Source organism: Ictalurus punctatus, chromosome 20 (genome assembly GCF_001660625.3).
Source record: "Ictalurus punctatus breed USDA103 chromosome 20, Coco_2.0, whole genome shotgun sequence".
Lineage (NCBI taxonomy): Eukaryota > Metazoa > Chordata > Actinopteri > Siluriformes > Ictaluridae > Ictalurus > Ictalurus punctatus.
Genome location: NC_030435.2, coordinates 23,285,465 through 23,301,440, shown reverse-complemented (window position 1 = coordinate 23,301,440; position 15,976 = coordinate 23,285,465). Strand labels below are relative to the sequence as shown.

The 15,976-nt window shown below is 39.6% G+C and overlaps 2 protein-coding genes across 3 annotated transcripts in view; one reads left to right on the top strand and one right to left on the bottom strand.

Moving 5' to 3' along the window:
- The first annotated feature begins 3,388 nt into the window (after window positions 1–3,388).
- LOC108280483 (uncharacterized) lies at window positions 3,389–11,348 on the top strand. 2 transcript variants are annotated; one of them, XM_017495494.3, is made up of 10 exons: window positions 3,389–3,550; window positions 3,674–3,751; window positions 4,915–5,032; window positions 5,119–5,270; window positions 5,776–5,924; window positions 6,034–6,190; window positions 6,284–6,377; window positions 7,595–7,658; window positions 8,182–8,258; window positions 8,352–11,348. In XM_017495494.3, exons 2-10 carry the CDS (start codon window positions 3,682–3,684, stop codon window positions 8,926–8,928), a joined length of 1,458 nt encoding a protein of 485 aa, XP_017350983.1. In that variant the 5' UTR covers window positions 3,389–3,550; window positions 3,674–3,681; the 3' UTR covers window positions 8,929–11,348. The 2 variants fall into 2 exon arrangements, with proteins under 2 accessions (XP_017350983.1, XP_017350984.1); XM_017495495.3 differs by having other exon boundaries at window positions 3,648–3,751.
- The window catches only part of wls (Wnt ligand secretion mediator), a 23,328-nt gene continuing 18,025 nt past the window's right edge, over window positions 10,674–15,976 (bottom strand). The window contains exons 10-12 of the mRNA XM_017495493.3: window positions 15,863–15,946; window positions 15,155–15,308; window positions 10,674–12,017 (exon numbers count right to left, since the gene is read on the bottom strand). Of these exons, the coding sequence (XP_017350982.1) occupies window positions 11,908–12,017; window positions 15,155–15,308; window positions 15,863–15,946 (348 nt within the window). The 3' untranslated portion in view covers window positions 10,674–11,907. The remainder of the gene's footprint in view (window positions 12,018–15,154; window positions 15,309–15,862; window positions 15,947–15,976) is intronic.

Here is a 15,976-nt window from a genome sequence, read left to right as displayed (position 1 = left end):
TTCCAATTAGTGTTCGTGACTCAGACACAGTCTCAGTGTTTAAGTCCAGGCTGAAAAAATATTTGTTTACTCAAGCTTTTTGAGTGTTGTGGTGAACTGGGACGTTTGGATGCTGTCTCAGGGAGTTTTTCCTTGCCACTGTCGCCTCTGACTTGCTCATTAGTGATAAATATATAAGATTAAAAAGACAAATCACCGATCACTATTATTACCAGCCAATCACTGATCATCATTGATCTTTGATCTTATTTTAAACTGTATTTACAGTAAAAAAAATTTTTTTTTAAAAAGAGTTATTCCATCTGCAACCGATTCCTTCGTGTTTATTACCCAACTCCTCACTACCATTGCTTTGTTTGGTCTGCATACTTGTATACTGCTTGCATACTGCATAATTTGCATACAAATGAATTATAGTATATGATGTCCATGCATACAGTAAATAGTCGGTTTGTGTTGCATTGATCAAAGAATTCTTCTTTCTACAAGAAATAAGATATAATCTATTGTTTTCTAAAAAAAAAAAAAAAAACAATTTCTATTCCATTCTATTCTTCAGAAAGGCAAATGATCAGGACAATTAAATGAATAAGAAAATCGGTCCATGAAGCCTTCAGGTGACTTCTAGTGACTTTTTGAGTATGGGTCACCAAATCTTCCCTGGAAAGAGTCTGCAAAACTGTTTTTTTTTTTTTTTTTGGGGGGGGGGGGGGGGGGGGGGGGTAGGGATCCGCTTTCATGTACAGCACTGCATACTGCCTAGAAATCACAGTTCTTGGAAAAACGTCAACAATAAATTATAGGTTAGTAGTCATTTCCTTTTCATGCAACCCATAAACAAGACTATACTTGTAGAGTTATTCCGTGAATGGTGATTCATCCCGGGTTAACTACGTGCTGAATGGGAACTCAGATCAGAGTTCAGACCTACAGCTCAGAGTTTATCATCTACAAGATATTTCAGTTTTAAATTCCCAGGTATCACCCAGTGAAACTTGCTTCAGGCTTTTCCAGATGAATTATCTGATCAGCTGATTTACGTGCGCGAAAACTGATCTAACAATTAAACATGTATGGGAAAGGTACAGGATTGAAAAACAGGAATGTACACATTTTTAAAAATATTATAATTATGTGGATTCTTCGATGATGGAGTTTCAGCTTCATCGGCATTGTTTTTGTAGTATCGCTTATTATAGCCTACTTACATAGCAAGTGAATTTTCTGGATAATTTTGCATGTCGACTTCATTGAAACTGACAGTGTTACTGTTCATTTTAGTTTCAATTACTATAAATGTTTAGTACTGTACCGTAAGACTTTACAGCAGTAAAATATTTCAGTAAAATATACTTTCTTCCTAGAGACCGAACTAACATGGGTGAACTCCAGTCACTGTGGACTCTGGCTTCGTGTACATGTGCATGGGTGATGCGTAGGGACGAGAATTAAACAAAGGATGTTTTTAAATGTTCAGTTTATCAATAAATATAAAATCCTGACTAATTTCAGCTGAATTACAGCACAGGTGATATAGTTTGTTTGGAGTGCTGTCAGGGTTTTTCATGTGTACCATTACAAGCCCTTTTAAAAGCACTTGCTGACTGACACGAGTGCAGCTGTTTAGCAGTTCTTTAAATTAGGTTTATGTTTAGGTTTAGATTTCGTTGGAACTGCAACAACGGTGGTGTTTTTATTTAAACTTAATCAGGCTGTGATCATGTATTATTTATGAGGTTGTATTTTACTGCACAGGCACAATATGAATAAGAGACTTTACATCCGTTTTATTGTCGTTTTACATTTACAGTGGTCTGCATAAGTTTTTACCCCCATTGAACTTTTTCACACTTTGTAGTTTCTAGCTCGTTTGCAGTTACTCTTGACTTCTGGGTTGCTTCTCTGACTAATCCCCCCTTCCACTTGTGCCATATTTTTTTAAATAAAAAAATTATTTCACTCTGCAGGTTGTTTGGGAAAAATTTTTTCATAACCAGATCTTGATTGATACTTTTCAAGAACTTTATCCTGAACCTTCTTGTTCTGCATGGTTCTGTTTTTTTTGTTTTGTTTTTTAGGTATGTTCTCTTAGGTTCTTCCAGGAACCTATATATATAATATATAATATATGTATTCGTATATTAAGATCACATGACATTTTAATCGCACATTTAATTGTTCACTCCATTTAACTAATTATGTGACATCAGCAAATTACGTTGATGTTTCGAAGGTTCACAGAAGTCAGGGGGAAAGTTATGTAGTTACAATCATTTTTATTTGTAAAAAATATATATATATATATATGTAACAATATCAATTACACTGACTATTTTTCTCCACTCTAATATTATGGTCTATTTTGTGTCGATTCATGAGATATACTGTATATATAATACCAATCAAGTCCATTTCGATTCCAAATTGTAACATTGCGAAATGTGGAACAGTTCGAAGGGGGTGAATACTTATGCACACCACTATAAAGTCCCAACTACTAGACTTGCACTTTCATCAAATAATTTCACAGTGTTTGTGTAGGCTACCATTAGAACACTGCATATCTCCATGCTACCGTGAAGAACTCCACCTTAAACAAACTGTAAGCTGCAGAATACTTTCAGTTTCATCAGATCTGATTTTTCTACAGTTATTTTTGAGTGTGTGTGAGTGTGTTTCTCTCTCTGCTCACAGAAAAGCCACATGAACTTCACATGAGAATAATCACGTCATACACCTTTAAATTTATGATATGTTTCACACATTTATCACACCTAGTGCATGTGTTTATACAGCGCCCTCCACTAATTATTGGCACCCTTGGTAAATATGAGCAAAGGAGACTTTGCAAATTTAACGTTTTGATATTTATTTATTTATTTTTTAAAAAATCACTCTGCTCTCATGGATATCAAACAATTGCATATAAAACACAGGTTTACCCAAAAAATAAATCTGTGTTAAATATAGGTGTGCAACAATTATTGGTACCCTTTTAGTCAATACTTTATGCTAAGATCCTTTTGCTAAGATAGCAGCTCTGAGTCTTCTCCTATAACGCCTGATGAGGTTGGAGAACACATGGCGAGGGATCTGAGAGCGTTCCTCCGTACAGAATCTCTCCAGATCCTTCACATTTTGAGATCCACGCTGGAAATTACTGTGTAAAACAATAACGTGGATAACATTAACAACTTGATGTTGGACACAGATGTAGTCCTTTCCCTTCATTCCATTCTAGATAATATGAGTACCGACCTTTTTATTCTTCTCTGTTCTCCTGTTGGGTGTGCGTGAAGAGCAAGGCGGAAACTGTGCCTCTAGATTTCCATAGAACTGCTTCAACTCGTTCTGACTACAACTGAAAGCAATCCTGTCATAACACAGCACTCGAGACAGGGAAGGCTGAGAGACGAGCTGCGGTTCATGATGCTTGTAAATCCTTAAGTGCTCAGATATAGACTGGGTTCAGTTGTGATTTACAGACAGCAGTGAATTTTAGGATGACTCTGATACCTGTTTGACCTGATGCCCAGTGCAACCTGCAAAGGTGAGTTTCAATGAATCTTATGGAGATGGTAATGGTAACAACCACTGTTCTCTGTCATCAGGCTAGGTTATGTATGACATTATTAAACCCTCAAAAGTATTTTTTGTGCTTAATTTGTTTCAGAATAGACAATGGGTGCCTTAATTATAATCCTGCAAGTAACTCTACTCCTCTCCAGTGTTGGCTTCACCGAATCCTCTGGTAAATTTGCTGCCAATTTTACTATTATACTAGTAATACTATTACTATTACTACTATTACAGTTTCTATTCAGCAAGCAAACAAGAATCATATGATATTTGGGAAATCGTCTTCGTGCTAAAATTCCATCATGTTTAAAAACGTATATGATTCAAACAGGCTTCTATTCGTGCCAAAATATGTGACAATTAAAACCTTTTGAATCCTTGAAACATGTTAAATGCTTTCTCCAATACTTTGCCGATTCCGATTTGTGTGTCGTGTCATTCTCTTTGTTGTCTTGTCTAAATAACTAATACGTAACTAAATTTGTTTCGGTCGTTCCGCATGTCAAAGGTGCCCTGTGTAATGTTCAAAAGATAGCTTAGGAAAAACCGCGATTCTTAAGATCTTTGCCGTACAATGGATTTCGTTCGATTTTTCTTCCCCCCCTTTGTTCCTTTTTCCTTAAAAGACACTTGATGTAGTTTTGATATAAGGGACAGATTTGGGGGAGAATCGAAGACTTCTCAATCAAGCTTTTCGAAGCAAGGACAGTTCTCTTCACAGACAGCAGAGTGACACACCGCATCGACAAATACCTTCTGTTAGGTTAGGTCATTTTCAGAGGTGCCAACATTTATGGTTTGTATTAGGATTAACTTCTTTTTTTTAAAAATAATTTTAACCTGTTGCTACCGAGATACCAAGCACACCAAACAAGAATAAAATTCACTTGACAGAAAAGCCGATTCACTGAAGGGGAAAGGGGAAAAATTTTGCTTCTGTAAATAAATAGATAAATAGATAGATAAATAGATAGATAGATAGATAGATAGATAGATAGATAGATAGATAGATAGATAGATAAACTAAGTAAGAGTGGACATTTTCCACACTGTTTACTTCCTGTCGCTTGGCGCACATCTCTTCCACTGTCACACATTAGGTTTTTGGCAGTAAAATTCTGGCATCCAAACAGATGAACGATAAACGACACACAATCGGATGAAGAAATATTAGAACAAGAGGTCAATGACCAGAAAATATAAACAAAAACAAACGAAAAGTAATGAATAAATCATTCAACATATTTTTGGCACTTAATTGAATTATTGTTCTATCAGTGAGACTTTAAAAAGAACTCTCATATATTTCTGACACCTTAAAACTGAACTTTTCAGAGCTTCTGCAATGCTTTAACGATTATGACACCGAGCTAAAGTGCAGTTTGACCGTGGATGATCCCGACAGCTGTTCCAAAAACAAACTCAGTGCTTCAATAACCTTCACTAATAACAGGTTAGTTCACATGACAGTTTTTGGTGTTTTTTTTAATACAGTTTATCCGTGGGATTTGCTTTATATTGTTCTTTCTGATGTTGCAGGATGTATACCTGCCATTTTGATGAAATCCGACACGATGCATGTGAATGCAGAATCCAAGTGGCAGGGTTTGTCATTACGGAGACATTCACGGTAAACGTGTCGAAAGGAGACGAGATTTGGCACACAGAGACGATCAATACTGAAGAAAGCAGTAAGTGAATTACGGTTTGTACTGAGGGCTGCGTGACGTCAGTCTATTCATGCTCATTTATTAGTCCACTGCATCAAACAGCACTTCCCTTGACATCCATACATAGGCTGCGAAACACACTTCCAGCATTTTTAGGTTGAAATAGTTTATTCTGGAACTGAGCGTGCGCAGCATGGAAGCTCGTGCATGTCAATAGAGAGATCTTTATAGCACAATGGCCGGCCTTTCTTGGGTGGAGAATTCGATGTCTGACCTCAGCTCTGGCGTCGGTAGCATCCAAGTACAAGTCTGCGCTTACATGTGCCTCTGATCAGACTCTAGGCTAGTTCAACAAGTTCAGCTAGTGACGTGTAACACGTAGATCTGAACGTTAAAGTGTATATATTACTCAACGAATCTGTCCAGCCTTTCGTTTATACAGGAATATCCTCAACTAAACATATCCTGATATGTATAGCTCATATCCCACACATCCGAATCTATTTATTTTATTTCTTCCATGCAGTCAAGCCTAGGAGACCGATCATCACGTCAGTCATTCAGAACATAAACGGAGACTTTCACATTAGCTTGAACACCACCTACACGAAGAAACCTTTCTCTGACTCACTGATTGTAGAGCTCACCTACGGCATTGTTGGAAGCAATGATTTCGTGAGTCGCTCACTTTAAAAAATTTTGTTTTAAAAACGTCAAAAACATAACTCGTTAACTTATCTTATTCCGGATGACACTATGAAAATAATTTTCACTTTTCATACAGGTGACACAGATTTTGGCAGTTGGTCAGACTACATATGAGATTGTGGGCAGGAACCTACAACCTAATTCCAGATATACTTTGAAAGCGAGAGTGAAATCGAACTACCCTCCTAGTAAGACATTCAGTGACTACAGTGAAGCACGTGTGCTCAAAACACGTAAGTTTCACTACGTAGGTGTGTGTGAAACCATTTTTTTTTTTTTTTATATCGGCATGTTTAACAAGAGTTCGTGTCTGTGTCTCTCCCCAGCACTATCGTTACAAAACCTTCTCAAGATAATAATCCCCATTTTATGTCTCATTCTGACCATCTGTGTATGTTCAATCTACTTCTGGTTCAACAGGTAAGACCTCTTACATCGTGTGTTGTGTGTGTGTTGTTGTTTTTTTCCTTCTTCAGAAGAATCTGGATATAATCAGCATAGAGCATCTCGTCAGGTCGGATTTCACGCACGCCTTTCAGAGCCATGAGTCATGGTGGATTTATTGTTGCAATCTCGCATTACTTGAATGCATACAGGCTCGGCAGTCGCATCAGTCATATTTATCAGAGTGCATAAGAGGACTTGCGTTAGTGGCAGCATTGTTACTTTATCACTAGAGAAAGTACTGAAACTTTTGGCACTTGAAAAACAGAACTGTTTTTTTTTTCTATCAGGCACTTGTCTAGAAATAAAGGTACCAGTGTTAAACAATGTAAATGTTTTTTTAGTACCTGCCCAAGGTCAACATCGGAAGGCAAGGTTGTCAGCAGTGTTTTGTTGCTAATTGGCTGAGCATAGATCGTGCATCACAATCTGCAAAATATACAGACGAAAAAAAAAAATCCCCAAAAGAAAATACTACTGTATTAACACTGTGCTATTTACTTTGCAAATATTTGTCTCAGCATGCAGAATTTTTTTTAAAGGTTAATAAAATTAAATTCATTCATTCATTTCCAAATGAATAGAGTTCTTGTAATAATTTTCATTTAATTTTTTTTTTTTTTTTTTTTTTTAATCAACAAATTTTCACAGATTTTTCATCAAGTCATCAACAAGACTTTTGATCAGTCAAGGAACAATGTTAATCCAAGCACTTCTACCAAGTTGAAGGAAATGACAAGCATTTACAAAATGACCTGTATTACTGTGAATTAGTTGCCAGTCTCTCTTTTTTTTTTACACCTTGGACAAAAATGGACCACATAGTTCTCCCATTTTGGTCGCCTTTTATTTTTTATGTTTGGGTATGTGGAGGAAACACACCATTAAAATATTTACTGGAATTTCCCACCTGGGATTAATAAAGTGCAATTATGTTCCTCATTTGTAAGTCGCTTTCCATTTAAGAGTCTGCTAAATGAATAAATATACATGTAAATGTACTTACTGTACGTATGCTCCACCAAGCGGTGGTTGCAATACCACATTTCTACCAGAGAGGTCTCCAAATCCCCTGTCACAGATCTCATCAACAATTTTGTCATGGATTTTTTAACTACTTCTTATCCACAAGCCTTAACGTCAGAAACTCATTAGTGATTTTTTTTTTTTTTTTTTGCACCTCTTTATTACAGAGTCCTAAAACCATGGTGGGACAAGATTCCTACTCCGAAATTTTCTACGAATTTTGTAAAACAGGTAGGCAATGCCGTTTCCATCAGTTACTCCAATATGGAGCATTTCTAATAATACATTTCCACAAATCGTTTCATTTCATATTTGTTTTTAACGTGAAGACGTCAAATCTACCATACAAAGAGATGCATTAAAATTTATTCACAAAGAATTTATCCTGCTTGGACAGCAGCTTTTTTTTTCAACATCATAAAATTAAATGGATGATTTTTTTTCTTTTAAATATTAATTTGACTTAGAAACTGAGCTGCCTGTTTATCGAAATAAATTCTAATGAGCTTAATTGTTAAATTAACAATATTATTCCGCTACAACCCTGAACATCAGATTTGTTGGTACCTATATTTTTCCATGGCAGCTGAATATAAACTGTAGCTGCAGGTGTTTCATATTTATAGAATTGTAAACTAGGCAATAGTAACCTATTAAAAAAAATCTGGAAATGTTTTCATTCTTGTCTTTTAGTCCTACAAAAGTACAAGATGTTTGATTTCGTTCCTTCATGCTTTATATTTTTCTCGATCAGGTCCCACAGTTTCTGTCATTTCAAAACGAGGTCTCGTCTGTCAGTCTTGAACCAACAGCAAACCACAAGACAACATGGTGACGCTTTCAACTTTTATACTTTTACATTGTGCAAAATCCAAAGCATGTCACGTTTCTAAAAAATAAATCTGAATGTTCTCCTGTCCACAGTGTGGAATCTTCTCAAATCCAGTGTAAAGACAGTCAATATAGCGTCGGTCTCGGAAAAGACGTCGATTCGGTGCCACTGATCTGCTCCATGACAGACTACCAGAGCGTGGACCAGAACAGCTCTGAAGATGTTCGGTGTGGGCTTGATAAGGAAAGCCAATCTACAAACCTCAACCAATTGAATGAAGTCAGCTCGGGAATCAGCAATAGGACATATTCACCATCAAACTCCAGCAGCTCGTACTTTTTTAAACAGCCAGTTGCAAACATTTATCCGAGCGAGAACTTCCTGGTGTCGTCTAAGAACCTGGAGCCAATGATACAGACAGATTTTCAGTACAGCGTGTGGAGCGGTTGTACAGACTCAGGAATCTCCAAACTGATTCATATCATGTCCCCCAAGAACGAGACAGCTGTGGTTCTTGGATATCAGAGCTTGGATGACCAGGATGGTCTTATCTCTTGTGACGATCTGATTATAGAGAAGCCATTTAGCATTAAGGAACTACAGGATGTTCCGTTTTCCGTCTGTGAAAGCATCATTATGCCAATGGACGAGGATTATCAATCTTTTTAATCAAGCGTAACCTGATATAATTATAATAATTATAATGAAATGTCACCATGGTTTAAGAAAAGTGTTCTAACCAGACACTGCTATACACCTCTGTAGATATGTTTACATTATGATATAAAGTCTTGTGGGTTTGAAGTCATTTCTATTTTTTAAAATTATTATTATTCTTTAATATTTTTTACACTAATAAGTAAGTAATTAAACACTTTGTGCCATGCAGGTATAGGAAAATAATCACTGACAACTAACACAAAGTAAATGTTTATTTTCCTATAAACAGCATGTCACATGTTTTATTCCTCTTACACTGATAAGCCATAACATTAAAGCCAGTGAAAGGTGAGGTGAATAACACTGATTATCACCTGTCGAGTTGTGGGATATATATAAGGCAGGAAGTGAATAATCAGATCGTGAAGTTGACATGTTGGAAGCAGGAAAAATGGGCAAGTATAAGGATCTGAGCGACTTTGACAAGGGCCAAATTGTGACAGTTAGACGACTGGGTGAGAGAGTCTCCAAAACGGTGTGGGGTTTTCCCAGTATGTAACGGTTAATACCTGCCAAAAGTAGTCCAAGGAAGGAGAACCAGTGAACCGACGACAGGGTCGTGGGCGCCCAAGGCTCACTGATGCGTCTGGTCCGATCCCACAGAAGTGCTTCTGTAGCACAGGTTGCTGAAAAAGTTCACGCTGGCTCTGATAGAAAGGAGTCAGAACACACAATGCGTCACAGCTTGCTGTGTATGGAGCTGCGTAGCTGCGGAGCGGTCAGAGTTCCCGTGCTGACCCCCTGTCCGCCACAGAAAGCTCCTACACCGGGCACGTGAACATCAGAACTGGACCATGGGGCAACGGAAGAAGGTGTCCTGGTCTGATGAAACACGTTTTCTTTTACATCATGTGGACGGTCGGGTGTGTGTGCGCCGCTTACCCGGGGAGGAGTTGGTACCAGGATGCACTATGGGAAGAACATGAGCCGGCGGATACAGCGTGGTGCTCTGGGCGATGTTCTGCTGGGAAACCTCGGGTCCTGGTGTTCATGCGGATGTTACTTTGACACGTCCCACCTACCTAAACACTGTTCCAGACCAAGTACACCCCTTCACTCCAACGGTGTTCTTTAATATCAGTGACCTCTTTCAGCAGGATAATGCGCCCAGAAACATTGTTCAGGAACAGTTTGAGGAACGTGACAGAGTTCAAGGTGTTGATTCGGCCTCTAAATTCCCTAAATATGGGACGTACTGGACAAACAAGTCTGATCCACGGAACATTCACACACGCATTAATATGCAAATTTCAGAAAGTTCTGAATTGTTTTTGAATTGTGAAATCCATTCTGTGAAACTCACATCTTAATTATCTATAGTTTATTATTTTGCACAATGATAATAATGTCACTAAGGTTTAAGATTAATGTTCTAACAAGACACTGCTACACACACACACACACACACACACTTCTGTAAACATATTTACATTCTTATATAAAAAGTCATTATTGTATAAATGTGGGTTTCAAGTCATTTCTATTTGAAAATAAAATTATTCTTCGTTAAGATTTGCCACACTGAGATCTTTACATTACAATTAAGTAACGTAGATAAAATTTCTGCTACGCAGGTATAGGAAAATAATCACTGACAATTACCACGAAGATGGTCATTTTCCAATGAACAGCACAACTCAAGTATTCCTCTTTATTCCTTCTTAAACCAGGAACATGACAAAACAGTACAATCATTCTGAAAAAGGCCTTTTATTATACAACAGACAGTGATGCAGTTAACACACTTGAAAATAAGCACTTTATAAAAAATATATCTACATCATAACATACTACGTATGAACTTTTTGTAAAACATGACGGGGCGAAGACGCCGGACGCTGTATTGCTACGAACGCGCTTGCACGGACGAGACGAGGCAGAGAATATACTAGACTGTGAGATAGGCTGAGATACTGTTAATCATCTGAAGTGATGAAAATAATACAAAAACACGCTAGGTAATATCCTATGTCCAGATCAGTGATGTACACACCACAATATTACACACCAGTTAGGTAAGACAGTTCCTTATTTTGCAGAAATTTGAAGATCCTTCGTGGAGAAGGCAATCCCAGAATTCTGTTCATCAGGGCAGTTGCTTTGACTGAGGACAAGTGTTGTAATCTAGTATCGTGATACTGTACCCCATGATAATCAGCAACACATGGCTATATTAAAGATTACCGAACTATAGATGGAAAATACCTGCTTGGTGACGACCAAGAATGTTCTTTTTAAGGATTTGGTCAAGGTGGTGATCGTCATACACTTTGTAACTTCCTCTTCCATCCACAAGATGGCACCAAATTCTCACCAATCCTTCCTCTGCGAAAGGAGCTCAATTCTGCTCATCATTCTTTTCTTTTTTTTAACAAAACTGTTTTTACCTCCTGCTTATCGACTTCCTCTTTGCCATTTTACCCTTCTTGCATCCTAAAAAGTGTCGTACGTCATTATAAATGAAAGGAAAAGCAATGAAATGTAACATTAAAAGGAAAAAAGAAAAAGAAAAAAAAAAGGATATTGAAATATTTTAGTACAAACGTAATATTGGTAGGTTATGAAATTCCTAACGAGAATTATCCTAATGGTTTACACTAACAATAGTTTGATTATGTAATGGGACACATTAGACCATTAGGGATTTCAGCAGGGAAAACATCACAACCCCAGCATCTAATTTAAAAGAAGGTAGTGGCTACTCGTGATGAATCCGAGTGAACAGAGTTGTAAGGGGAAAATCAATAAGCGCAAGGTAAAAAGAGTACTGGAACACAAAATAAGTCAACACTGGACCAAGGGCACTTGGATAAGGAGGATAAGGTGTTTGGATCGCCTGAAACAGTGCACATCGTGAGGAGTTTTATAAAAGAATGCTGGCCATGTTGGTGTGCTGAGATGGTCGAGGAAGGAAGCGAGGTGAAGTGACTACTCCTGCGACTCCTTTCCCATCATTCTGTACACCTCAGTGGGTCCGTCAGCGTGGGTGATGGTGGTGGTGAGCTGGATGTCCTCACCACTGGTCCCTCCCTGGTCTCCTGCATAGAGATGACAAATAAATAAATAAATAAATAGATAGATAGATAGATAGAAAAATAAATAAATAAATAAATAAATAAATAAATAGAGCTCGAGACATCAAAAGTTATTGTCGAAGACTTGCGGTTTGGTTCACGAATGGTGGGCTCTAACCCAAACCTGGGGTCATGAGCAGATGTTCAGCATCACATTGTGTTTTTGTCAAAGATGTATTTCGATTTTAGAAATTTTCACTCGCAGCAAAACTGCAGCATTATTTCCATCAGCGGACCTTCTGGAAGACTAAAAATTAGAAGAAAAAAAAAAAATGCTAGTCAGCGACTTACATACAGTAAGTCATATAATTAATGGCTGTTTAGAGTTTGACAGATCTGGCCTTCGTATTAGGAATTAGTTGGACCTCTTGGGGGCGATAGAGAGTAAGAGAAATGCAGAAAAGCAAAGGAAAACCACGACGTTTGTAATCGTGTTCACACAATTAAAACAGTTCAATTAAATAGGATGTGGATGATAAGAACAACATCGTATCGCATTACTTGAAGAACACAATAGTAATTATTATTATTTTAAATGTAAAAACTTGAAATAATGTGGCGATCCTGATGAACTCAAGATTTTCCACCGTATTTTGCCCGGCCGTGGAAAGAGCGTAGACGAAAGCGGAAAAAACCCGTCCTTGTCGTCAAATGAATTCACCCACACGCTTGTGTTAAAAATACATTTCCCAGGCATTAATGTAGTGATAAAAACATACGATGTTTCCGTCTCTGCAGAATAGGAAAGCATACACATATAAAGCTTGTAATTTATCTATAAACGGTTTATAGGCCGGTCATTTGTCCTGTGATTTAGTGCCTTGACTCTCCGCCTGTTACAGCAGAATAAATTCCAAAAGGTTTAGAAAGTTAAATTTACCTTTGGGTTGTGACTTTATTTCAGATCTGTCCATTTTCAGACTTACCGGAGTATGTTAAACATTTCTCCAGACTCACGGGTTAATACAAAGCCCTCCAGACTGGCCGTATACTGTATACGGGAATGCGTTTGCCAGGGCCTAAGGGACAGTTTTTCGGTGTGTGAGTAATCGAGGACTGAACCTAGAAGGGACGACACCTTTGTATGCACATGAAGCTTCAATAGAAACGATTGCTCGTTGTGCCTGCTTACATCTTCATCTTCATCAAGAAGAACAATAGAAAAATACTTCACAATCAATGAAGGGTTCTGGAAGGAAACGTCCCGTTCGTTTGCTCCGGAGACTTTCCAGAAAATTCTTCGCTAGCGAGTTAAAGCATCAAACCAAACCGAACAGACCTGGCCGTGACCTGATGAAAATACGTTCAAAGTAACAAGACCGTGTACAAGACGAGGGAAAGAACTACTATTCCCATAATGCATCACGAATGGTGTCTGTGAATCTCTTTCTGGCCTTCCTGCAAACATTTCTATCGTGTATTTATTAGTCACCACGTGTATCAGACAATGCAAGACGGCGTCACATCCATTCACATACTCTATTTCAAGGGTTATAGTGACATCTGTGATTTAAAAAAAAAAAAAAAAAAAAAAAGTCATTAAAATCAAAACCTTTTCTCATGAAAGCTCTGAATGACATCATGGTGACTCGGTGGCCGCTTTTATATAGTGGATTGTTAATTACATATTAATGGATTGTCTTGGCCAGGAAGGAGAGACACACACACACACACACACACACACACACACACACAGCTATTAGAGACCATGTTTACACAATGACTCAGAGGTCCTTCAATGTGGACTAAACTAGGAAAATAAAAAGGGGCCAAAAAAAATAAATAAATAAAAAATAAAAAAAGGTCTGACGTCAGGAGATGGATGGTTCTCATTACGCCAGTCCTGGAAGAAAGCCTGCTCTCCATTACACCCACTCCAGCCAAGGAGGCCCTGCTTCCCCTGATCTCGCACACTCACTCGCACACTCACTCGCACACTCACTCGCACACTCACTCGCACACTCACTCGCACACTCACTCGCACACTCACTCGCACACTCACTCGCACACTCACTCGCACACTCACTCGCACACTCACTCGCACACTCACTGTCCTAAAAGGAGATAAGCACATCAAAGTTAGGCTACAAAAAGTTGCACGTTTACCCCATCCTTTCATTTTAGCTTATAAACAGGTTATGTAAACATATGTACACACCTCCATCACTGAGACTGACGGACACAGAAGCCACGCCTCCGTCACCGAGACCGACGGACACAGAAGCCACGCCTCCGTCACCGAGACCGACCGACACAGAAGCCACGCCTCCGTCACCGAGACCGACCGACACAGAAGCCACGCCTCCGTCACCGAGACCGACCGACACAGAAGCCACGCCTCCGTCACCGAGACCGACCGACACAGAAGCCACGCCTCCGTCACCGAGACTGACCGACACAGAAGCCACGCCTCCGTCACCGAGACCGACCAACACAGAAGCCACGCCTCCGTCACCGAGACCGACCGACACAGAAGCCACGCCTCCGTCACCGAGACCGACCGACACAGAAGCCACGCCTCCGTCACCGAGACTGACCGATACAGAAGCCACACCTCCGTCACCGAGACTGACCGATACAGAAGCCACGCCTCCGTCACCGAGACTGACCGATACAGAAGCCACGCCTCCGTCACCGAGACTGACGGACACAGAAGCCACGCCTCCGTCACTGAGACTGACGGACACAGAAGCCACGCCTCCGTCACTGAGACTGACCGACACAGATTGTTTTTTATATCTTCATGTTCTGCTACTACTGCATAGTGGATAGTTGGGTTGAGGTTTCTGGGTGGGAGTTGGGCGTGTTTTCTGTCTAGTATCTAACTGGAATCTGCCCCCCCGCCCCCCTCCCTCCCCCCCCCTCTATTTAATTCTTCTGTGTAATTGTGACTTTTATCCGAATCTTTGTTTCATGCATTTTTGTTATAGTGTACCTTTAATGTGAAAATAAACAGATAAAGTGAGCAGACAGTGACGATTAACATGCATGTGCAGGTGTGTGTGTGTGTGTGTGTGTGTGTGTGTGTGTGTGTGTGTGTGTGTGTGTGTGTGTGTGTGTGTGTGTGTGTGTGAGAGAGAGAGAGAGCTTTGGGTTCTTACCGCTGGACTGTTCATCTCCGTAGCGTTTGTGTGATGGAGCGTACAGGAACATGAGGGCGAACACGTACAGGTTCCACATGCCATAAATACCGGTGAAGAACGCGCTGTTTATCTGAACTGTGTAATCTCCCCAGTGCCAGTGTCCTTCATTCACCTACACACACACACACACACACACACACACACACACGCACTAATTTGTTTAGATTTAAGACGAAGCTGTGTCAGCATAAAAAGGTATGATTTATTCAGTCCCTCCAGGATTTAGCGATCGCAGAAACGAACACAGAATCAAGCAAACGCCGGAGTTTAAAATATTCGGAGACGCAATTTTTCAAAATTACCGCCGAGTCGAGCCGAGACGCGTCATGTGACGTCGTCGCGACACGTATCTGGCCAAAGCCGTCTTCGATTCACGTGCGTCGAGCATGAGTACAGCCAAAAGGTCCCGTTTACCAACAAACATCACTGCGAAACGGCGTGCAGAACTATTTCGTACAGACGCGATTTCGTCGATTTGAGTAGCTGCCCGCGAAAGAACAAACAAACAAACAAAATTTAAAAGAAAAAAAGTCGCAAAGTCGCATCGCAAATTTTGAAAAAAGCCGCAGCAAAAACGAGCGTCTTTTGGCAGCAACGACGATTTTAAAAAAGGCCACGAAATCCTGCACGGACTGACGATTACGATCCCGCGGTCGGTCCGCACACCTGACTGATGATGAAGAAGATGACCGTCATGGCCGCACACGCCAGCGTGACCAGCATCAGGAACTTGAAGCGGAAGATGAGACCCTGAGTGGAGAAGAACGGAAACGCGAATCA